The sequence below is a fragment of the Bubalus bubalis genome, chromosome 3 (assembly GCF_019923935.1).
Source record: "Bubalus bubalis isolate 160015118507 breed Murrah chromosome 3, NDDB_SH_1, whole genome shotgun sequence".
In the NCBI taxonomy this organism is placed as follows: domain Eukaryota; kingdom Metazoa; phylum Chordata; class Mammalia; order Artiodactyla; family Bovidae; genus Bubalus; species Bubalus bubalis.
In genome coordinates this window covers 131,389,028-131,413,685 of record NC_059159.1, presented here as the reverse complement: position 1 = coordinate 131,413,685, position 24,658 = coordinate 131,389,028, and the positions used below count along the sequence as shown (strand labels likewise).

The following is a 24,658-nucleotide window of genomic DNA, read 5'->3' as shown; positions in this document are numbered from 1 at the left end:
CAAGAATACTGGAGTGGGTAGCCTATCCCTTCACCAGCAGATCTTCCTGACCCAGGAATCAAACCGGGGTCTCCTGCATTGCAGGCAGAATCTTTAGCAACTAAAACCCCTCTCCAAATATAAGGTGGACCAGCAAAAGGAAGCTTTATGTTAGTGAGACATCATCGCCACCTTGTGTTCAACAGTTTTCATTACACCTACCTTATTGCAAAAGATGACACAGGATTCAACAGTTACAGAATATAGCTTTATTTATAGAATCTTACAAATAAAAACATTTACAGTCCACATAACTTAAGTTTATTTTGTTTTCTAATTTATCTTCATAACACCTGAGTCATTTAAAAAAATACTGTGATGGAATTGCAGAACTGTAAAATAAAATATGAATAATAAAAGCTAACCTCTCTCTTTTGCAAAAATCAGACAACCTTTTGTTTCTTTTTAAGCAGATTTCCAACATATTGCTATATCCATATTACCATGTGGAAGAGGATTTACTAAAAACAGGTCTTAGGATACCATAAAAGAGAAGCTTTCTTTTTAAAACCCAAGGTGAAGGACCAGTGAAAGGGAGACCTAAGTTGACACTAGACACGAAAACCCTTGGAGGCAAGGACAGAAGACCTGCAAGCCAGGGGGAGGGTGAGAAGCAGCAGAACCCCTCCTCTGGAGTCATGGCTCCTGCACGTTGCACATACTTTCCTGGTTATCCTTAGAGAAAGGGAGAGAGGCTGAAGATGCTAATGCCAGCCATGAAATAAGTCCTCAGAACTTGGTACTCCTCAGACTACTAATGTGTACAAATGCTTGAAACAGCAAACCCAACACTTCAGAAAGAAACTGCCACATTTTCGATTCATGAGGCAAATCTGTTGCCAATAGCAACAGGTAATCCGTTGCACAATTTCAGTGTCTCTACCCCTCCTAAGCTCCAACTGGGACTGGGCTCTGGACCAGTTACAGTTTGGAAAAAACTCCCCTTTGAAGCAGGTGTCTGTGAAAGGAAAGTCAGTTCTTAATATGGATGTGCACAAGAAGGGAAAACACCCTACCGCTCACATTTTATTTTTTTAATTTGCTCAAGGTTACATTTTTGGGCTCTTCTCCTAAGACTAGAAACCCACTAACACTTACTTAGGATTCTACTCCAGATACCAGTGTCTGTAAGGAAGGACAGATCTACAGGGAATGCTAAAATTATCAAGTTAATACATCGATGTAAATTACGGGAAGCAAAATCATCTAAGGTCCTAAGATTTGAGTGTTATTTCCTGCTAGCTCCTGAAAGCAATCTGAGAAAAATGAAACAGAAGAGACAAAGATTCATTTCAAAACAGTTAACAGTGACAATAATAACAACAGTATAAAAAGTTAGATTCCAACATTCAAATTGGTTCTTTGGTAAAAACTGGACCGTAATCCTACCAGGAAGTCTGTCCTGACAGTTCATCTAGAATCTTGAGAACTGAGTTTTCCTCCTCCTTCCGCCCATTCTCAAATCTATCCAAGTCAACAGGCAAGATGAGAAAAACTTGTAAAGCATCACCAGCGGTTTTCCTGCTCATGTTCAAGAATAGTCCCAGTTTGAGGGATGTTTCCCAAAGGAAAAAAAAAGAAAAAAACCCAGAGTCGATGCTTTCAATTACTGTAGAGTGGAAAAGTTTTCCTGTCAGAACAGAAATGTGCTCGGGTGGTGGCGACGGACCAGCGCTGGTCAGCCACGCGCACAGGTCGTCTGCGAGCACAGCCCCTGGGCTGCGACCGCGGGCACCACTGAGGAAGGCTTCTGGAGAGGTCGGCTCCCCAGAGTGGCTGAGGAATCTCACGTTATCAATATGATAATAATACAGCAATTCACCTAGTGAACCTGGAGACGAGCTCCCCTCACAGCCGGAGCTCTGCGGAGAGGGCTCCACAGGGCAAGCAGGGGACCTACGGTCTCCCACACACATACACACACATGAGTCTATCAATTCATTTTCTGAAGAGAGTTATTAGCATAATTCATATTCAGTTCCATACAGGATTCGCCCTTTCTGGTGTGGGGTGAGGGTGGAAGGGGGACCCAGCTGGTTGCCGCAGGAGCTCCTGGGTCCCCTATTCTGTGAACACCAAGGATGCTCCCCTCCCAGCTCAGAGTTCTACCATGTGTACTGTTACTTGTGGCATTAGTAAGTCCTAAATGTTGCCTGCGCTGATTGCACCTCCGATTACCCTTGTCAAGAAGACCCCAAGCGGCATTCCAGTTCTGAAAGTCAGCTGGTCACTTGGCAGCACGAGTTGGTGTCCAGGGAGGTGAATTTGTGCGGTCTCCCCTCCAACACGGGTGTCGTCACTGTGCTTAGAGTGTGCTGCCAGGGAGGCGGTGGAAGTGTCTCTCAGGAGATGGGGGTGGGGGCTGAGGGGTGGGAATTGTAGCAAAACCATTGGATTTCTCAGAGGTCCCTCTTCTCTGCCCTCCCGCATCCTCCAGTGTTCATCTGAAAGGAGGGGAGGTTCAGGCAACACAAACTACTTGCTGTTCACCTAGACAACCACAAAACACCAGGTGCAGAACCAATTTTGGCCCAGGGTCCCAGTGGGAATAAGTGACCATCCTGACAAGACACCCTCCCCTCATCCACACACAATGACCCTTGCCTCTCCTCCAGCCCTGCTCATCTGTTTCCAGCTTTGACATCTCTTTGACAGAACAGGCGACCGAACAGACTTTGAAAATATAAGAGGGTTTCTGTCCTTTGTACTTCTGCTGTAAAAAAAACAGGCAAATTCACTTAAAAATGGGTCACCCTGAGGCCCAGGAAACACACTGAGATTTTATGAGCCCCAAACTGTAGATTCACCTCCTAGTATTTCTCACCAAGCTGTGAGCCCTGGCTCTCTTTCTGTGCCACCTGGCCAAGGATTCAGAATGTCTCAGTGCTGGTTGGGAGAGAAAGTGGCCAAGGTAACCAGAGGGAAAAGTTAGGCTTGTCTTTTGAACTGAGTTGAGAAGACGAAAGGGACAGAGGCACTACCGAGAGGCTGGTTACCAGGGCAGCTTATTCCTTGGATAGAGCATTTTTAAAACCAGCTGACATTTGAATGTAGGAATAGAGTCTGTGTCACAGTTTTTAATAGAACTGCCTCTTCCGAACCGCTTCCTGGATGAGGTGTCCTTGGGCCAGGGGTCGGGCAGCCCAGGGCCGGACTGCCAACCCCGCTGGCTCCTGGCGGGGCCCTATCCGATCTGGATATGTCCCGAGTACATGGTGAGGACTAGCATGATGCCAAAACCAGTCAAGAGGCCCAGGTTCTGGATGACAAAGGGGATCAAGGCACTGCCTTTGCGTTCATCCTCTTGGCTCACCTCGTTCATCTCAGGGAACTGGGAAAGAAAAGGAGAGAACATGAGAGCTGCAGTTCCTTTCTTCTTGCAGCTCCTTCAAGTGCAGGACAATTCAGTTATATACACTATCGAATAATCCTTACAATGTTTATTATTGTTATATTTATATATGAAAATAACACATCATCAGTGTATATGATTATTAATACACTATTAATGATATACTTGGAGAAGGCAATGGCAACCCACTCCGTTACTCTTGCCTGGAAAATCCCATGGATGGAGGAGCCTAGTAGGCTGCAGTCCATGGGGTCACTAGGAGTTGGACACAACTGAGCGGCTTCCCTTTCACTTTTCACTTACATGCATTGGAGAAGGAAATGGCAACCCACTCCAGTGTTCTTGCCTGGAGAATCCCAGGGACGGGGGAGCCTGGTGGGCTGCCGTCTATGGGGTCGCACGGAGTCGGACACGACTGAAGTGACTTAGCAGTAGCAGCAATTATATACTATTAATTAATACTAATTAATATACTATTTATTAATAATATACTATTATTAATAATAGCTATTATATATAATATTTAATCAAGATGCATGCATGCATGCTCAGTTACCCAGTCATGTCTGACTCTGTGATCTCATGGGCTGTAGCCCGCCATGTCCATAGGATTCTCCAGGCAAGAATACTGGAGTGGGTTGCCATTTCCTTCTCCAGGGGATCTTCCTGACCCAGGGATTGAACCCACGTCTCCTGCATTGACAGGCAGATTCTTTTACTGCTAAGCCACCAGGGTATATAAAAAAAAATAGGATTGGTTTACAAAGAAAATCAATAGCAGTAAGTTCTAGAACTTAAACATTATCACCTTTCTCCAAGGTGGTTGCCACTGCTTTACAACGATTGAGCTGAAACAAAGTACTATACATATATGTAACCCTGGATGTGTTTAGAGGCTGGTTAAAAATAACCACTCTAATAAAACTGCCACTTGTTTGGGAACCTGAGCAGCTGTGTGAGGGGCCAGAAAATGGAGCTAAGACTGCAGCGACTCAGGGTCTCCTGCGGCTGGCTGGCAAGGCGTGCGTGCCCACTCACGCTCGGCTCTCTGGGGCCCCATGCACCACAGCTCTACAGGCTCCTCTATGCGTGGGAGTTCCGAGGCAAGAACACTGCAGTGGGTTGCCATTTCCTTCTCCAGGGGATCTTCCCCACCCAAGGGTTGAACAAAAAATATCCTAACCCATTGGCTGAGGATGGACTGTGGTGGTCAGTACTCTCATCATCTCATGAAAAACACTACTTTTTAGGACTTCCCTGGTAGTCTAATGGTTAAGAATCTGCCTCTCAGTGCAGGGGACATGGGTTCCACCCCTGGTAGGGGAAGATCCCACATGCCTTGGAGCAACTAAGCCTGTGCGTCACAATTAATGAGCCTGTGAACATTAGAGCCTGTGCTCCACAACAAGTGAAGCAATGAGAAGCCATGAATTGCAAGGAAGAGTAGCCTCGGCTCGCCACAACGAGAGAAAGCCTGCATGTAGCAATGAAGACCCAGAGCAGCCAAAAATAAACAAATGATTTTTTAAAAATAATACTTTCCAAGGATACAGAAAATAATGCAGTCAAACACGCCAAAGAACATGTCATGCCCTTAAGGAAAGAAATCAACTGTGTTAGAGAAAAAGATGCAACAAATCAGGTATTAAACTAGCAAACTCAAACAAACGTTAGTGGGCACAGTACAATGTACCCTTTCAGACACTGCTAATAATGTAAGGGAAGGTTAAGCAATGTTAAACTGTTAAATAATGTAATTTGGCAATACATATTAAAACCTCAAACTAATGCAGCCTTTCTGAGCCACTGATTCTTGTTCTGGATCAAGTACATTCTCCCACCAAATAACACCAGCAGTGGAGATGATGCCTTTTTTGGTTTTGTTTTGGTGTGCCATGCTGGATCTTAGTCCCCCAAAACGGGATCATACCCACGCCCCTTGACGTGGAAGTGCAGCACTCTAACCACTGGACTGACAGGGAATTCCCTGAAAAGGATGCCTTTAAAGAATATGCAGCATGAAAAACGTCTAGGATGTATCAAGTGAAAAAAGAAACTAGGATACAGAAGTGCATATTCAGTGGGATTAGTTGTTTAAAAACAAACACGATGCATTGTGAAGAAACAAGAGATAAACCCAAATGGTGGTGTTCTGAGGGAGAATAATTTTGGGTTATTTTCTTTCCTTCCTTCCCTTCCTGCCTCCTTCTTTCTATTTATCTATGAATATCTAAAAGATACTTAGGTAAGGACCCTGGAGTTGAGATAGATCATTTTCTTCAGTGACATATGCCCAAGGAACATAGGCTTTTCATCCTTTAAAAATCTAATATCCCTTTAAAAAAAGCATTGTATACTTTAAATAGGTAAATGGTGTGGTGTACAAATTTGGGCTTCCCACATGGCTGAGTGCTAGAGAATCCACCTGGCAATGCAGGAGACATACGAGATCTGGGTTTGATCCCTGGGTCGGGAAGATCCCCTGGAGGAGGGCATGGCAACCCACTCCAGTATTCTTGCCTAGAAAATCCCATGGACAGAGGAGTCTGGCAGGCTACTAGTCCAAAGGGTCGCAAAAAGTTGGACACGACTGAAGCGACTTAGCATGTGCACACACATGAACTGATTTGTTGATAAAGTTGTTACTAAAAACAAAGTAACTAATGTACGTTAGCTGTCATCCCACTCAATGAACTTAATAACCTGATCCAGTTTTGCCTACAAGGCATTAAAACTACAGAAGACTTACCATATCAGCCAGCGAAATATACAAGAACATTCCTCCAGCCAGTGCAAAGATCCAGTTGGCAGAGAAGTGGCTGCCGGCTAAGATGCCGAAGCCCAGGCCCACGTAACAGCAGCAGGCAGAGAGGAAGTTGAAGAAGAGAGCCTGCTGGAGACTCATGCCGGCGTTGAGCAGGATGACAAAGTCTCCTACAGCAGGGAGGACGAGAAGGGAGGGTGTGGACAGAAGAGTCATATTAGGTTGTGGGACATACAACTTGATGAGGACAGACTGACTGAATGTTGGATGGAGTCTGGGTGAAAATCCTGACAGCCCAGACTAGAGCTCATAATGACAGGCTAGGGCCCCCTTGACCTCCACACCAAAGATACTTGCAAGCTTGCGTCTATGAGGCTGGCCATGTGCGTCCAGCCTACACAATGCACAGGATTTTCAAAAGAGAAAATCACCTAGCCATGGCCTCATTTCTCTTTTGATTGATGGTGAAATAGAAGGAGATTCCTTCCTCAAAACTGTAATGCATGGTGTTTTTAGGAAACAAAATCGAGATGGAGAGATGTTAAGTCATTTGCCCAATAAATGGCAAAGCTGGGATATGACCTTGAATATCTGAGCCTCAAAAAAGTCCAGGATTTTTACACTCTCCCTCTGATAAAACCAAGGACTTTCCAACTGGCTCATCTCTTTCTTCTACCCACCAGACCTCAAACATGCAGCTCAGCCTTTGGAAGATTAATAGGATGTAAGAGAGAACCAATACTGAAAACTTAAGTCTAGTGAATGGCATGTCATAAGTCCTTTTCATGATTTTTTTTCTCCATGTTTCTCACGATGAATCAACAAGCTAGGTACCACTATTAATCCCAGTGTAGAAGTGAGGAAACTGAGCCACAGGTTATGGGACTAAAGGGAAACAAACATGCTGGTAAACACTCCATCATTTCCAATGATCAATTTTCTGGGTTTTTTTGGCCATACTGTGTGACACGAAGCACCTTAGTTCCCTGACCAGGGATCAAACCTGTGCCCCGTACAGTGGAAGTGCAGAGTCTTAATCACTGGACCTCCAAGTGTCCTTATGCAATGATCGATTTTCAGTGACTGATTCGGCTATTGAGAATCAGTGGTTTGATTTCACACAGCACAGAGAATGTGTTCACTGAACATGGTCTGTGTTCTGAAGGGCTGCGGGGAGGCAGCACAGTGGACCAGGCTGGGGTGGGGGCAGTGCCCGGGCCCCTACCAAGCTCATGTGGGAACTCCTCACACAGGATGGCCACTGAGGTGCTGATTCCCTGGAAGACGGACACAGTGAAGGAGGCGCCGATAGCCAGGCCGTCGATGAAGTTGTGGAGGCCGTCGCTCAGGGTGATCATCCAGGCCAGCGTGCCGATGTCTGAGTAGCGTACGCCTTTCAGCCAATGGCAGGCGCTCTGGGAAGCCTGCAGGTCCTGCCGGGAAGCCCAACCCCAAGGTCCCCAGGTCAAAGGGTGGACGACAGACCTTCAGGGCAGGCCCGAGTCATCAAGGCTGTTACCGTGGAACCCCTTCCCACCTCCCAGTCCCCACTTGCATCTCCCAGCGGAGGACAGTCCACTGACCTGGACGGACAGGGAGCCCACGATGACCTTCTCATCCACCACGGGGGTCTTCCCGTCCAGCTCCCCGCTGCAGTGCTGAGGAATCATATGATCCAGATCCCCATTCTGCAGCTTCTCTGTCACCCCCTCTTCCTGGTCCTTCTGGGAGGGGAGCGTCTCAGAGGTATAATGGCTGTGTCCGTGATGATGCTGGAGGCACCATGCAGAGGGGGTCAAACCAGAGCAACACTCACCAAAACCATCCACCCAGCAGGTGCCACGAGCACTGGGAGAACCTCACTCCCACTGCCTGGGAAACCATGAGCAGGCAATGGAGAGACAGAAGCCGAGGGCAAGGTAATGGAGAAAGCTGAAAGGGGCGGGGTGGGGCGTGCAGCTGGCATGGGATGGATCTCAGAGCAGTGACTGAGGGGCCAGTGCTTATTCCTGGCAGGAGGCACAGCACAGGTGCTTAAGAGAGGCTCCTCACAATGGCTGATTATATCCCGTTCAGCAACTGTTTAGGGGAAAACTAGGAGCCAGGCACCAAAGGCAACTTCTGGGACCTATACCACAAAAACCGGTCTCATTTCCTTGTGGACATATTTCGTATACAGTGCCCTTTCTACATCTCCTCAAGGGCTGAAAATCTGTTAAGGAAATAATCTAGAATAAGATAAAGAGGGCAAGTTACTGCCTGGGAGGAGGCACACAGGCCAGACCTGGTTTCTGGTTCGCCCTTGCCCCCTGCTTGTCCCCTTTCTGAAGTGAGGTGGGTTTATCTACTCAGGAAGTTTGTGGGTTTGAATCCATGGTGGGAGGATCCAGCTAAGCTCACTGGATCAGCACTGAGGTTAACAGCACACCTGGGACAGATTTCTGAGACGGATGCTCTCCTGGGAGGCACTTCCTTTACCAACAATTAGGGCTCACCTCGTTTTTCTGTTTAAGGAGCATCTTCAAGATCTTCTCTGTGAAAAAGAAGAGATAAAAGCCCCCGAACACCACTGCAGACTTGGAGACATAATAGTCTTCCATGGGGTTGAAACCAAAAGCCTGTGGACCCAGGAAAACAAAATGAGTTGAACTTCACTGGTCCCCTCTCCTCTCTTTCACCACCTCCTTGACTCCAAGAAAGGAAGAGACTGGGACATGTCTGCCATCTACTTCATCTTTTTCCAGCAAAATCTAACCCTTGATGTTTTCCTCATGTCATGCCACCAGACCTGCTGGGTTCTCTCTAGCTGATTTTCTGACATCAGAAAAAAGACATCAGATCGTCTTTCGAATTTTACTTTCAGGAAGAACAGCCTTGGACAAGGCTGCAGAACTTTTAACAACAACCCTGTCTTTATTTTCTCCTGGTGCTTTGTAATAAGGGCAGACTCTGCCGGCAAATTCTGTATTTAAGGAGGAGACACTTGTGTTTATTTTTGTCATTATCTAGTCTCCCTGGATGACCTGCATGTAAACACACAGGGAGATGGCGTAATTAAACTTTCTAAAATGGGAAATCCTTTCCCTGATGGAACCTTAAGAATTGCAGCATCTTTCTGACCGCAGACCTCCCAGTGACCACAAAGCCAAGGGAGCAGACAGTATTACTGCATGTATCAATCTGGGGAAGTTTGTTTTGGGTTCTTGAAACTTCGCTTATTATGTTAGGAAAAAAAAAAATCCTTGGGAAAGCAGACAGGAGTAGAAGTTAGGAGAATACCATTCCCAGTGAAGCTCCTAACTTGTGTGCAGTGGCGGGGAACTTGACAAAGTGTCTGCTCACCTGCTCCTCAGTTTTCTGATAGAAAACGGGCCTCAAGAGCAAACACCAGCCATCCCATGGATGGGTCCCAGATAAAAGTGGCCATCAGAACCAGGAACTCTGGGTTGCTTAAAAACTAAGTGTTTTTTTCTTTTCTGTTTTAAAGAGACAAAATGCAGTCTCTAATTCAGTGTAGTTTTCTAAGAGACATTAAAGGTCAAGTTCTAGAATAGAAATGACTCACTCAGGCCAACTTTCCAAGACAGTCAAACCATCTTAAGGGAAAGTGGAGTGGACAGAGGCAACTAACAGTTCTCCACTAAAAGAACCAGGACATGAGCTCTTGTGCAGGCCGGGTTCTGCATCTGTTAAACAGGTCAAACAGTCCTTCTTTCCTACACATCACAGAAGTGATCTGAGGATCAACTCAGGAAACACAAAACCACAGCATGGAAAATGAAGTGCTACAAAGCACAGGGCATCATCTTTCTGCTTCACCTCTGGCTGGTCCGGGCCTGTCAGACCACCCACAGTGAAGCACCTCATGCTTGCTTCCTGCATCAGCGGGTCTAAAAGGAGACCACACGGCATCAGAAACTCCTTCTTGGCCCTGCTAAACCTTACAAACACAGTGCTCCTCCTCTGCCATGGAGGGTGTCCTGGTTAGCCCAGGTGAAGGGGCAATGGGGCCATCAACATGTGTGAGGCCAGACTGCTGGGTTCAGCTTACTTTCTGATGCAAAAGACAGAGGGTCTTTAGAAGTTTATGCCCTACTGAGGAGAACTATTTTTTTTCACTGAGACCTATTGATTCCGGTTTTGGAAATCCTTTGATTTCCAAAGCTCCAAACTGGGGGCCATTATGTGACCTAACTACACTATCTCTCTTCACCTGGTAGGCAGCGAGCACCAGGTGATCAGGTGATTTATGAACATGAACTCACAAAACCCTCATGACCTCATCCTGAGGTCCAGCCTATTATTTTTACTCTTTTCTGCATGAGGAAACTGCAGCACAGAGGGGTTAGGTGACTTGCCCTAGTGCACAAGGGGAGCTGGGTTCTGTACCAGCTCTCAAACCTACTCCCTGCTCAAACTGCCTCTCCCTGCTCGTGTCTGTGTCCCGTCTTCACTTTCCAAAAGGAGAGATCTCCTCGCTACACCATCCGTGGAGATGGGGGGTGGTCCTCCCACTGCACCCCACAGTCCCCCAGGAGGTGGCGTGCTCTCGAGAGGGCCCTGGCTCGTCATACCTCAGGGATGAGCTGGAAGAGGGCGTTGGAGTAGAGGGTTCCAATCGCCAGAGCTATGAAGTAGAGCAGGAGCCTCTTGTAAAAAGTCTTCTTCATGAAGGGCACAACGCTGGCCCCCAGGAGGGAGCAGAGGGAGATGACGGTCACGCAGAGGAGACCATACCCCCAAACTGCCATGGAGAGGGGGAGCCAGCCCCACCCGGGACAGAGATGAGGGCCAATGCCCCAGGGTATGGCAGCCACCATTGAGGGAAGGCAGGTTGGGGGGAGGGAGTGGTCAGGAGGGGTTTGGTTGACAGATATTAACAAAGGAGACAAAGGAGAAGAATCAGAGAGAGACAAGCAGGGAGGGAGAGAGAAACAGAACATTTGTTAGTGATTCAAGTCTGATGAAATTTCCTTCAATCAAGTTCAGGAGAAATGGGGGAGGAGCTTGAGGTGGTCTTGGAACGCTGTTTCTCTCCTGCCCCTGTTGCCTGGTGGCCAAGTCCCACCTGCCTGCTGCTGTGCCTGGCAGGGCAGTTGCAGTCTTAGCCGAAGTGTCCCCAGGCCAGGCCAGAGGGTGCCTGGCGGACTTTGGACTCGAGGGCTGTCCGAGAGAGGAAACAAGAGCCCGGGAAGAGACCGTTGTGCTGCACGTACACATGTTTGCACATCCGACCCATGCTGCAGGCACATGGACACTCCTCGCACCTGGTCTGCACTGCACAGGACACAACCAGGTCAGAAGTGCAGGACAGAAAGGATAAACAAATAACGCCCAATGCCCGAAGAATTCACACTCTTAACAGCCCAGGTTTTCTTGCCATTTTTTCCCTCTATGTTTTTTGTTTGTTTTTTCTTTCGGCCACATAGCTTGTAGGATCTCAGTTCCCCGACAGGGGATTGAACCCAGGCCACAGCAGTGAAAGCCTGGAGCCCTAACCACTAGACAACCAGAGAACTCCCTCAGGTTTCGTTTGTTTCCATTTGCTTTGAGAGGGCTGCAGCATAGAGAACAGAGTTCCAAGATCACCCCGCCAAAAAATATTTCCTCTTCCATTTCTCAGGGTCACGCACTCCGGGCAGGACAAAACCGAGCCAGGACGAGGCCTCCCCTGTGAGGCCAGGGGTAGAGTATGCACCATTATTGTATTTCTATTCAATAGGCAACACAGCATTTCATTTCCAATCTTGAAAAAAAAAATTAATAAATTTAATTTCCAGAGCTGGAAAAAAAATAGCCCAAGATGAGGCCTGCCCTGAGAAGTGCTTGCTAGGTTCATGTGCAATTCTGACATAGCATCGAGATGGTTCACCTTAAACCAAATTTCTTCTCTCATCATGAAGCAGGAACAGGTAAGGCAAGGCCGGCATCCCATAGAGTTTTTTTTTTTCGGTTGCTAGTACAGCATATGGGATCTACTTCCATGACCAGGAACTGAACCCAGGCCCCCTGTGTTGGGAGCTCAGAGTCTTAGCCACTGGACCACCAGGGAAATCCCCATGAAGTCTTCTGATTCGGAAATTGGGCAGCTGCCTATGGAGGGCAAAGCCAACATTCTCAAAGTGGAGGGGGGCATGTCACCCACTGCCCCACTGCACGTCCCTGCCCGAGTTGACAGGTGGGCAGACTGTCACCTTGGGCCTTTTTTTTTAAGCTCCTCAGTGGTTACAATTAAAGAACAAAATTAACGAATATTTCAAAACAGTCAAGTCAGGGCACCAGGAAGTCACTCCTATCAGGAAGAAGTCAAGATGCAAGGTGTGAAGGGCTGCAGGTCACTTTCACTTGTTTTTGTTTCACAGTCTTGATTCTGTGTTTGGCTTTGTATCCTGCAGATTGTTTTTGTTTAGTCGTAAGTAGTGTCTCTTTTGCAACCCCATGGACTGCGGCCTACCAGGTTCCTCTGTCTATGGGATTTCCCAGGCAAGAATACTGGAGTGGGTTGCCATCGCCTCCTCCAGAGGATCTTCCTGACCCAGCAATCAAACCCGTGTCTTCTGCATTGGCAGGTGGATTCTTTACTACTGAGCCACCAGGGAAGCCCACACTGTGTGGATTAGGGCCTGCTTTAAAAAAAAAAGGATCTTTTTAAGCCAGTTCCACTTTTCAGTTGGTAACCTCTTTCCTTCCACCTCATTCCAGATGGATCATCTCTTGGTGGCCACACCTGAGTACTTCCAGGGCCTCTACTTAGATTGGCAGGGGTCAGGAGGACCAAGGGTAGGGGCAGCCACCACTGACCACTTTCCTTTCAAGCCCTGCCAACCGGGCTTAAGAAAGGCACTAACTGGGGAAGGAGGCTGACAGATCCCCAGCATGGTGATGGTGTGGTGGTGGTGATGGGGGTGAGTGCTAACAGCCTTGCATCTGACAACCCCTGAAGAGGCCAGAGGCCGACCTGGGTGCCCCAGGAGTGACAGGAGGCCCTGGAGATTCAGAAGCAGAAGTCATTCGGGTCCCTTGACTAGAAGAAGACATCAATGTTTCAGGTGGCGGCTGTCAGGGGCCTTGGAGCACAGGTTGGGGCAGGGACACCCCGGGGAGAGAGGACGCGCACGCTTCCGTTCTACTGCACCTCTGGGATGAGCTGGAAGAGCGCGTTAGAGAGCAGCGTTCCAATGGACAGGGCGATGAAGTAAGTGAGCACACGGCTGAAAAATGCTCTCTCCGTGCAGGGCAGGACGAGGGCTCCCAGGAGAGAGGCCAGGTTAATCAGTGACACACTGAGAAAACCAAAGCCCCACACTGTGGAGGAACAAGAACAGACGAGGGCCGCCATTACTGTGGGCGGGGGTGCTCTTGCTGCTGGGGGTGTGTGCAACTCCCCATTTTGAACCCAGCTGCAACCAGGGCAGACAGAGTTCCGCCAGCCCATCAATAAATGCTTGCCGAGTGTCTCTTGCTGGGTGCTGTGAAGAAGCCTGAAAACATACACCAAAGTTGCTATCCAAAGCAGCTTACCTTTCAGATGGAGGGGCAGGTGAACCCATGAAAAGCTAAAGACCACAAGAGTTAAATAATGACGTGGGGCAGGACACATGTGGCATGTGCCAGGTACCAAATGCTGGCAGCTCACACCAGCAGGACAGGATTGCAGGAGCTCGATCCAGGCCCAAGGGAGCCATGGGTACAGTGGCTGGAGCAGAGGTCCAGGCAGAGGAGGAGGGTAGGTGGATGAAGTGGGACAAGGGCAGACTGTGAAAAGCCTTAAATGCTAAACTCAAAAAATCAAGGCATTGGCCCCCTGGTAGTTTAATGAAAACCAAAAGGGAAAGTGGTCCAAAAGCCTCACACTGACTGCTCACCAGCCACACTGCCCAGCCTGGTGATGTGCTGGACTGGTCTCATGAGCATGGGAGATATCAGTTTAGACATTACTTCTGTTCACCCCTCCTGACGATGATAAGAGGAGGATAACCAGTTAATCATTCAGTGAGCTGCTCTATCTGATCACCCCAGCAGTCCCAGTGCTGACAAGCATGGACACCAGGCTCTGCCTCCCTGTCCTGGCTCACCTTCCACCGAGCTGGGCCTCCCCTCTTCTGTCTGCTCGTTCTCCTCATTCTCCTGGTTCTCGGAGGAGCAGGCCTTGGAGTCCAGCTGCTGGAGGATGGTGGGGCAGAACTCTTGGAACTCACGCTCCCCGATCTGCGACTGGTGGCTGAGGTTGTGGGCAGCAAAGAGTTCTCCAGAACTGAAGCACTGAAACCAAGAGGGAGGGGCAGAAAGCCTCTTAGGACCCAAGGTCACACCTTGCCCCTGAGGAGCTCTCCAAGATGAAGAATAGAAGATGGAACTGGCTAACTTTCATGGAATCTGCAGGCTAATTTCCAAGGATGAGAGCAAAATAGTCCCTAAACATAAAACACTGATAAGTAATCTTAAGAGATCAGCCACCCAGACATGCCTTCCACACGCCCATCTATGAATGGCTACCCAGAAGTTCTGGAAACAACTGGATTCCAATTATTATGACCAGGGTGCGGCTGCTGGAAAACATGCCTCTGTGCATACCTGAATATGCAGTTTCTCCCAGATACCCAATCTGGCTCCACATCACAACAACCCCGGGAGCTGTTATAGTAAAATGCAGATTTCAGATGCTTCTCCAGAGCCACTGAGCACAGGTGTCTACGGGGAACACGGGTCTCCTGGGCCATATGCAGTAATGTCTGCAGCCTGAAGAATATGATGGCAGAGACTGGGGAAGGGAGGAGGAGTACCTGAAGATTCAGGGTCTGCCAGGGAGAGGCATGGGCTGCCCAGTGGGCTTGGGCTCTCAGTTCCCTGGGAGGCATCAGGTAAGTGGTTCTCACATACCATTCCCCTGAAACACTGCCATTTCACTTCTAATTAGACACTCACACGTCAGTCTTTCACTGAGTGTGGTTTTACGTGGGTCTGTGTCTAATGAGCCAACCCTCTGGGAGGGCTGATGAAGGAGGGTTTCCTGGACCTACAAAGCTGGGGGCTAGACTTGGTGACCCCAAAAATCCTTGTGCTGCACCAGAAGGCTGCTGGGGTCAGGCTGCATGAGCCCCCAATCCGGGGCAGGCTCCCCTCTGACTCAGAGGTGCACCACACCCTCATGGTTCCACATCTATGCCACATGGTTCCCCACTTCTGGCTACTTGACCTCTCTGAACTCTGCTCTCCTTCAGGGTGAAGCTCCAGAACACCCCACCCACAAAGCTTCCTTGACCAGTGAGCCTATACTCACCCGCTCCTGTCATTTCTGAATCCGAAAATGACTCTCCAACCCACAGCCTCTTAACACTTCATCTAAGTATCAGCTAACTCTGTCTTTGGTTGGATGAGCTCCCCATCTGAACGGTAAACTCCCTGAAGATGACTCATTTTTTTTCTGTCTTTCTCACAACACTCAGCACAGGGAACAGAGGAGATGTATAAAGACATTGTGGGGTGACTTATATTTGGCTGCCACACACGGCCTCAGACTCTGATTAGCCAAGATGACATGGAAGACAGAAGAGAGAATCAGAAGCCAAAACACCCGAGTCTTAATCCTGGTCCCTGCAGAACACACGGTGGGTCCCTTAGTATCCCAGTATATTGTTGTTGCTTACTCAGTCGTGTTCTACTCTTTACAATCCCATGGACTGTACCCTGCCAGGCTCCTCTGTCCATGGGATTTCCCAGGCAAGAATACTGGAGTGGGTTGCCATTTCCTTCTCCAGGGGATTGTCCCAACCAAGGGATTGAACCTGCATCTCCTGCAATGGCAGGTGGATTCTTTACTGTCTAAGTCACCACAGAAGCCCATCTCAGTGTATACAGGATATAATGAAGATCTGCCACCTGCACCTGGAGGTACTTTGAGGCTCACCCAGGATGACGGGCAAAGTTTTGCAAAAAGAGTTTTTTGCAAAAACTCTATTAGAAGCACAAGCTGACCCAGGAACCCCAGCCTAGCAGCAGTTCCAAGAGCTCCCAGTACAGCTCTGTGGCAGGGTCTGGACAGCGGGCAGCCCCTACTGCATGGCTGTCCTGGGCTAAGGGCTTCAATGCACCCATGGAGAAGGTTGTGAGGTGCAGCTGGAGTCTCAGACCAGCTGACCCAGACTGCAGGGCAAGAAGTGGCCCCTCTGCTCTGTCATCAAGGCTCACCTGGCCCCACCTAGACTGTGAACCTTGAAAGGGTAGAGTTGGTGCCGGGCGGAGCTGAAGGCCTTACCGTCGAGAGGTTCCTCGGGCCCTGCACGGGCTGGGAGATGTTGCCCCGGCCTACTCCCACGTCCAGGTGGTTGAGCAGGGCCTTCAGCTGCTGAAGGGTAAGGCTGTCACCCTCCCCGTAGCGATGCATGAGGTTTTGCAGAAAAGAGGCTGCACTGATGGTGGGCATCCCTGTGGACACAGCACGAGCCTCAGAAGCAGCTGTCCATATGCTTAGCAGGGTCAGCAGGAAGTAGCTGGGGAGGGCTGGGCGCAGCAGCTCCATGGTGACGGATGAGCCTGCAAGAGCGAAGAGCCAGGTGAGAGACCCACCCTTTCCTTCCATACCAGACCCACAAGGCTCGCTCCAGACAGGAGGGTCTCTCCTCAGACTCTGGATCCAGTCAGTACCAAAGCGGATCCTTCATCCTTTCTCTAAGTCTCTGCCTAACTTTTGAGAACCATCCTTCTTTTGTGACAGAAAATAAAAACAAACTCAACAGGTCTGACTAAATTTTTAAAAAGTAGGGACTTCCCTTGTGGTCCATGTGGCTAAGACTCCGGGCTTCCAGTGCAGGGGGCCCAGGTTCGATCCCTGGTCAGGAAACTAGGTTCTACACGTCACAACTTAAGAGTTCACATGCCGCAACTAAGAGTTTGCATGCTACAACAAAGACTCTCCGGTGCTACAACTAGGACAGAGCACAGTCAAATAATTATATATAATTTTTTTAAAAAAAGGGAAAGAAAAACTATGTGTGTGTGTTTTTTTTTAATTAACTTTTTTTAGGCTGTGCTGGGTCTTCCTTGCTACACATGTACTTTCTCTAGTTGCAGCAAGCAGAGGGCTACCCTCTAGTTGCAGTGCGTGGGCTCCTCATGAAGGTGGCTTCTCGTTGCAGAGCACAGGCTCGGGGGCGCAGGCTCAGTACTTGCAGTGCACAGGCTTAGTTTACCCACTGCATGTGGGATCTTCCCAGACCAGGGATGCAACCCAGGTCCCCTGCACTGGCAGGTGACCTCTGCTAGTGGACCACCAGGGAAGTCATGTGGTTATGGTTTTCTTTTAAAGTCTGTATCTTTTTAGAGATACTGAGATTATCATGGATTAAGTATCTTACTTGGGATTTGCTTCAAAATAACAAAGGAGGGAATATTTGCATTAGAGTACAGATGAGACAAGATTAGGCATGAGTTGACAACTAGGCATGAGTTGGAACTAAGTGATGGGAATTCATTATACTACTCTCTCTACTTTTGTATATGCTTGAAATTCTTCAAAGGACAAATCTGAAAAATGAAAAGTACAACTAAAAGGTGGGGGGCAGTAGACTGGGGAAAATATACACCATCAAACATGCCAAAGAGTTATTTCTACACTACCTAAATTAGGGAACCAATGTGAAAACTACTAGTCTTGGAGTTCCCTGGTGGTCCAGTGGTTAAGAATCCTCCTGCCAAGGCAGGGGACATGGGTTTTTGATCCCTGGTCCGGGAAGATTCCACGTGCCTCAAGGCAACTAAGCTGGTGATTCACAACTACTGAAGCCCGCATGCCCTAGAGCCCATGCTCCGCAACAAGAGAAGCCACCGCACCACAACTAGAGAGTAATCTCCACTCGATCCCAATTACAGAAAGCCCGCAAGAAGACCCAGTACAGCCAACTAAAAACAAAAACCAAAAAAACCCCAAAACTTGGTCTCCCTGGTTTAAGAATATAAATTTAAAAGATGGAGGGTGCTACTTTGCTACTTATTAAGATAGCAAAACACTTTAAATCAAATGTTAGTGAGGTTAAACAACAACTTCCAGTAGCTATCTAAATGACTCTGAAAAAGTTATATGATAATAATGTATCTCAATCCTTTAATAATTCTACTTCTTCTAGAATTTACACTAATAGAAGCAATCCCAAAATAAAAAAGCCATTGGCAGAAAGATGTGTTGTGGTCAAGTGAATTATATTGATTTCACGCAACAGTATGCAGCGATAAAAAGCAGAATCAGGAGTTTAACATTAAATAAAGAAGTGGAACAATTATGTAAACAGTTAAGAACTGAGAAAGAACAGAGAAAAATGAAACCTTCTGGTAACACAACTGACAACTTTTCTTTAGTTAATCATTTCCCTTAGGAGAGTTATAATTTAATTTGTGAAATAAATACCAGGAGGGGGAAGTGAGCCTCCTATTTAATCTGGGGCCCAGGAACCCGGGTGCTTCAGTCACTTCCACATCTCCCTGGGCACCCAGGGCTCTGGCACAGTGCCTGGTGTGGACAGAGGCACCAGAGCAGAGTGGGTAACAGCAGGCCAACTCTGCCATTTACCAGCTGTGTGATCTTGGGCAAGTTATTTAACTAGAGTCAACATTCTAGAATCACTGTGAGCAGTGATGTAGTGTACTATGGCCCTCAGGGTCAAAAGACTTGGCTTGAATTTTCATGCCGTTGATTCCCAGAAGTGACCTTGGCCAAGTTATGTAGTCTCTCTCCACACCTCGGTTTTCTCATCTGTAAAATTGGTACCCACATCATTGAACTATTGTGAAAACTTAATGACGAGCTTTGGCAAGCAACTAGACACCAAGAGAGCACTTGATAAAACAGGGCTCTGATGATTATATAACTCATCATTAGCAGGGTTCCCCCACTTTGATTCCCTCTCAGTCAGATACTAAGCTGCCAAAGGAAGCACTGTGGCTGGCTCTGCACCAGGCGCCCACGCACACAGGATACAGGTTCCAAGTGCAAGCCCAGCTGGCACATTCCAGGCTCTAGGTCCCACACATGAGGCACACAACCCAATCGGGGACGTAAACCATCACTCCAGTGAATATATACCAGTGAATGGACTAGGTACCAGCCAAGAGGGTAGTTTATACAAGTGCTATTTTGGGACTAAAAACTCTCAAATCTCTACCAAGCACCAAAGTTAAATCATGGTTAGTTAGCAGAGTGGATCTTAAGTCTAAAACAGCTAAACCCCACTGTACAAAGAAGTCTGTTCTCTGCCAGACCATAGTGGAATTTGTCTAAGCATGTGCCGTGCAGTTAAAACGAAGTAGGGGAGGGCTGCATGGGTTTAGGAAAGGGGAGGCAAATAGCTGATGAGATAAGCTGCTAGAGGTCCCAGTACTTTACTGAAGCATCTGACATTCATCAATGCCTTTAAAAGAATGTAGAACAATTATCTCTGCCTAACAAGTGAGGGCTTCCCTGGTGGCTCAGTAGTAAAGAACTTGCCTGCTAATGCAGGAGACATGAGTTTGATCCCTGGGTCGGGAAGATTCCCTGGAGAAGGAAATGGCAACCCACTCCAGTACTCTTACCTAAAGAATACCACGGACAGAGGAGCCTGGCAGGCTACAGTCCATGGGGCTGCAAAGAGTTGGACTGACTCAGCGACTCAGCAACAACAGATGAAGTTTAGGGATTAGGGAGCATGACCCATGGCCCGTAAGTAGACCAGTGAAGCCAGAAATCAAATTTTCATGATCTGGAGCTGGGTCTAAGTGACACTAAAGTCAGGGCGCACTTAACCACTGTCCCTGCTGTGTGAAGATACACACATACACGCCCCAGGTCTCGTGGAGAAGCCACCAAAGCCTGTGTGTCCCTGAGCAGATCTACCCCAGTTTCTATCAGTCCCAGTAAGTACCCCAAACCCAGGCATTAGATGCCCTAAAGACTCGTGGAGGGAAACTGCCCAAGTGTGTCTCAGGGGACAGGCCATGTTACAAGTTTCAAAACAAGCAATGTACCACAGAGGAGGACATGGCAACCTACTCCAGGATCCTCGCCTGGAGAATCCCTTGGACAGAGGTGCCTGGTGGGCTACGCTCCATAGGGCCGCAAAGAGTTGGACACGACTAAAGCGACTTAGCATGCACGCACGCAAGGGCTACAGATCATAATCTGAGCCATATCCTTTAGTACTGAAGCCCCCAGCAGATGGAAGAAGTTGACTAAATCCTGACCAGACTTTATCCACGCCATAAGTTGCTCCATCTTACACAATCTTGAGAGTTTACCTCCAGGAAATGGGAACAAACTGACCCTGGAATTGAAAATTAACTGCACTTAAAACAGTCAAGATGACACTGATCAGACCACCACATGAACAGTTCAAGGTGACTGTGCCCCTCTGCATGTAGCCACCCCTCCATACCAGTGCATTCCGGAAACTTCCCCTTTAAAATCTCTTGCTCCCTGATCAGCAAATGGGGATTTGGTTCTTTGGAACAGGAGTCCCGCTTCTCCCCAAGACTGTTGGCTTCCCCAATAAAGTTATCTTTGCTTTTGGTTCCCCCACCCCCCAAAAAACCAAGCAATCCAATTAATCTGCCACAACTTCAGAATACTTAGGAACGACAGAGACACAGGACCTCCCTGGTGGTCCAGTGGCTAAGACTCCATGCTCCTAATATAGGGGTCTGGGGTTCAATCCCTGGTCAGGAAACTAGATCCCACATGCCTCAACAAAGATTGAAGACCCCATGTGCCACAACTAAGACCCAGCACAGCCAAATAAATTTTTTTTTTTTTTTTTTTTTTAAAGAAAGAAATAAGAGACATGCAAAAACACTTCAAGGGTGAGAGGCTCAAGATACTGTAATTGTACCTGGATGGGCATTCATGTCAAGGTAAGCATCTACTCAGCATCTGCTCTTTAAGGAACCCAGTAGACCCCCAACCATGGCAGCCAAGAGTGGGTGATGGCAGAGCCCTCCTGCCTGGCCCTCACACCAGACATACCCTGCACCCCGCCCCAATCCACCTAAGAGTCAGAGGAGAATCTATAAACAACTGGAGGGTAGTAAGAAGTCTTGGTCCAAGGATCCTGGAGTCACTAAAGACACTTCAAACCTAAGTGACCCTGGCCCTTTGGCAGACACATGAGGGGAGCTTTCTGCTCCAATGGACACTGAAGTTATTCTAAGGGGAGGAAGGGGGAAACTTTATAAGTGATTCTTAGGAGGAAACAAAGAAGAGAGGAAGAAAATACATACACTCTTGGAGTGGCTGGATGGTGAGGCTGGGCAGGGGTCCTCGATGTGTGGCCCCGGCGGCAGGAGGAAGCTCAAGCCCGTTCTATTAAGGGCATGGAAATGGGCGGTCCCAGGTGGGCTGCTCCCCCCAACCCCGCCCTCCCCCCAGGGAGCTGAGCCAGCTGCCCCACGGCCACCTTCCTTCCAGGAGGAGCAAGAAGAGCAAGTGGAGCCAGGCATTAAAAACAAGCTACAGAGACAAAGGCTCGAGTATGCTGTTGGCTCAGAGGACCAGACTCCCCCACTGAACAGAAGCTGGAGTCGCTCCACCCCTTTGTTCACTTGGCTCAGGTTCAAAGAAGTAAATTACTTTAGTGCTTTAGGTCTGTCTTCAAGGCGCCAGACCTAACCCTCCCCCGAGGGGCGGGGGTGGGGGGAATGAGAGTCAACAGGACACACTTGCTCTCGACCCTCCGTGGGAGCTCAGAAGTGCCTTCCCTCCTTGGAGGAGGCTTAGTCAGGATTTTACCTGCCCACGTCGTCCCTTCATGTGGCCCAGAAGCACCTCTTCCTGGATGCGGCACTCTGTCCTGCAGCATACGTCGCTGTTACATTTACCACACCACACTTTCCCCATGCCCCCTCCGTCTCAGAGATGAGCAAACATTTACTTCTCCTTGTGTGGACAGAGTAGTGCCTTGCTGTGTTGCTTGGTCCAGAGGCTGGACATTGATGTGAGCAGAAAGGGCAACAGAGACTGTTCTTCCAATCTCGCTCCTCCCTCCATTCTAGGACTGTGACCCGTCAGCCTAATAGGAATGTCTCCCCAGTGGACACTCTTCATAAAAGGCTAACTATTGAGGAGTGAACAGATGCAGGTGGTCTGCGTGAGCCAAAAGGACATATCAGTTTAGTTCAGTCGCTCAGTTGTGTCCGACTCTTTGCCACCCCATTAATTGCAGCACACCAGGCCTCCCTGTCCATCACCAACTCCAGGAGTTCACTCAGACTCACGTCCATCGAGTCAGTGATGCCATCCAGCCATCTCATCCTCTGTCGTCCCCTTCTCCTCCTGCCCCCAATCCCTCCCAGCATCAGAGTCTTTTCCAATGAGTCAACTCTTTGCATGAGGTGGCCAAAGTACTGGAGTTTCAGCTTTAGCATCATTGCTTCCAAAGAAATCCCAGGGCTGATCTCCTTCAGAATGGACTGGTTGGATCTCCTTGTAGTCCAAGGGACTCTCAAGAGTCTTCTCCAACACCACAGTTCAAAAGCATCAATTCTTCGGCGCTCAGCCTTCTTCACAGTCCAACTCTCACATCCATACATGACCACTGGAAAAACCATAGCCTTGACTAGACGGACCTTTGTTGGCAAAGTAATGTCTCTGCTTTTGAATATGCTATCTAGGTGGGTCATAACTTTCCTTCCAAGGAGTAAGCGTCTTTTAATCTCATGGCTGCAGTCACCATCTGCAGTGATTTTGGAGCCCCCAAAAATAAAGTCTGACACTGTTTCCCCATCTATTTCCCATGACGTGATGGGATCGGATGCCATGATCTTTGTTTTCTGAATGTTGAGTTTTAAGCCAACTTTTTCACTCTCCTCTTTCACCTTCATCAAGAGGCTTTTTAGTTCCTCTTCACTTTCTGCCATAAGGGTGGTGTCATCTGCATATCTGAGGTTATTGATATTTCTCCCAGCAATCTTGATTCCAGCTTGTGCTCCTTCCAGCCCAGCGTTTCTCATGATGTACTCTGCATATATGTTAAATAAGCAGGGTGACAATATACAGCCTTGACGTACTCCTTTACAACTATATGTTTTATACGCCTATACCTCAGGACAGGTGTATAAAAACCCCTGAAACCTGCAGACCAAAGACAAAGCTAGGCTTCAGGGTGGAGATGGAGGCTCTGAGGACTCAGAAACCCTGGCATTTGTCTTCCGAGTCACGGGTGCTAGTAACCAGGAGAATGCCAGCTTCAGCAACAGAAGGACCACTGGGCTTAGCGGAAGGGGTCCAATATGCAATGACCCCAAGTACCTCAAGTAAAAGGCAGAGACATCACTTTGCCAACAAAGGTCTGTCTAGTCAAAGCTATGGTTTTTCCAGTAGTCATGTCCTGATGTGAAAGTTGGACCATAAAGAAGGCTGAGTGCTGAAGAACTGATGCTTTTGAACTGTGGTGCTGGAGAAGATTCTTGATCTCGTTGGACAGAAAGGAGATCAAACCAGTCAATCCTAAAGAAATCAACCTTGAAAATTCACTATAAGGACTGATGCTGAAGCTCTAATACTTTGGCCACCTGATAGGAAGTGCTAACTCATTTCCTGATGCTGGGAAAGACTGAGGGCAAGAGGAGAAGGGGGCAACAGAGGATGAGGTGGTTGGATGGCATCACTGACTTAATGGACATGAGTTTGAGCAAACTCCAGAAAATAATGAAGGACAGGGAAGCCTCTGCAGTCCATGGGGCTGCAAAGAGTTGGACACGACTGAGCAGCTGAACAAGTATCTCACTGATCTCACTAGGTCAGTTTCCTTATTCTGGACAGAGGAAAGCAAATCCAGAGCTTTGTGTATTAGGAAAGCTAATGCATGTTGAAACACTATATAAAAATAAAGATTTCTGAATTAAGATGGGGAATTGAAATGGAGTCTTGATTTTTCCTTCCCCTGATTATTGAGTTAAAAAATAATAATAAAAAGCAAGCCTCCTTCCCTACCCCCGACCAAAGTTACCAAAAGCAAGCAAACAAGGCAAGAGGCATAATCTGATATAATAACTTCCAAACCAGAGGCAAGGAAAGGAATGCAGGAGGCACCACTTGTGGCTTGTCTCCCGGCCCTGGCTGGGCCCAGAGGAAGCAGGAGGATTCTGACTAACCCTCCCCAGATGCAGAGACAGGCGACCTGCCGCCAAGTCTTCTTCCCCTTCCAGTGGGGAGTAGTGGGAAAAGGTGCTGGAAAACAAAGAAGCGGGTGACAGGGGAACAAGAACAATGGGCTGACTCCCCCTAAGGGAAGTAAGGGCTGCAAGGCCACAGGCTGAATTGGGGAAACTGTACAACTGCAGTGGGCCCTCTTCCTCCTTCAGCACGACAGAGCACTTCCCCAGTAACCCAGGGTTGAACCCTGCCACTGGGCGCCACCAAAGTCCCAGAACAGAGGCCCAATCCAGCCACCTGTCTAACTCAGGCTTCACAGAGAACACCCCACAAATACTCGGCCCCTGGTACTGCTGTCGTTGAGGAGGGGGACAAACTCGCTTCATCG

General features: G+C 48.2%; 1 protein-coding gene across 5 annotated transcripts in view; it reads right to left on the bottom strand.

Annotated features, from left to right (window-relative positions):
* Positions 1–233: 233 nt before the first annotated feature.
* The window catches only part of SLC39A14 (solute carrier family 39 member 14), a 51,537-nt gene continuing 27,112 nt past the window's right edge, over positions 234–24,658 (bottom strand). For 4 of the 5 annotated variants that reach the window (XM_006047913.4, XM_044940111.2, XM_044940112.2 and 1 more), the window contains 8 exons: positions 16,411–16,688; positions 14,231–14,417; positions 10,730–10,899; positions 8,651–8,773; positions 7,739–7,927; positions 7,381–7,588; positions 6,141–6,325; positions 234–3,370 (listed from right to left, as the gene is read on the bottom strand). In XM_006047913.4, the coding sequence (XP_006047975.3) occupies positions 3,224–3,370; positions 6,141–6,325; positions 7,381–7,588; positions 7,739–7,927; positions 8,651–8,773; positions 10,730–10,899; positions 14,231–14,417; positions 16,411–16,674 (1,473 nt within the window). In that variant the 5' untranslated portion in view covers positions 16,675–16,688 and the 3' untranslated portion in view covers positions 234–3,223. Of the gene's footprint in view, positions 3,371–6,140; positions 6,326–7,380; positions 7,589–7,738; positions 7,928–8,650; positions 8,774–10,729; positions 10,900–13,290; positions 13,461–14,230; positions 14,418–16,410; positions 16,689–24,658 lie in introns of all 5 variants that reach the window. The other variant, XM_044940110.2, reaches the window with a different exon arrangement.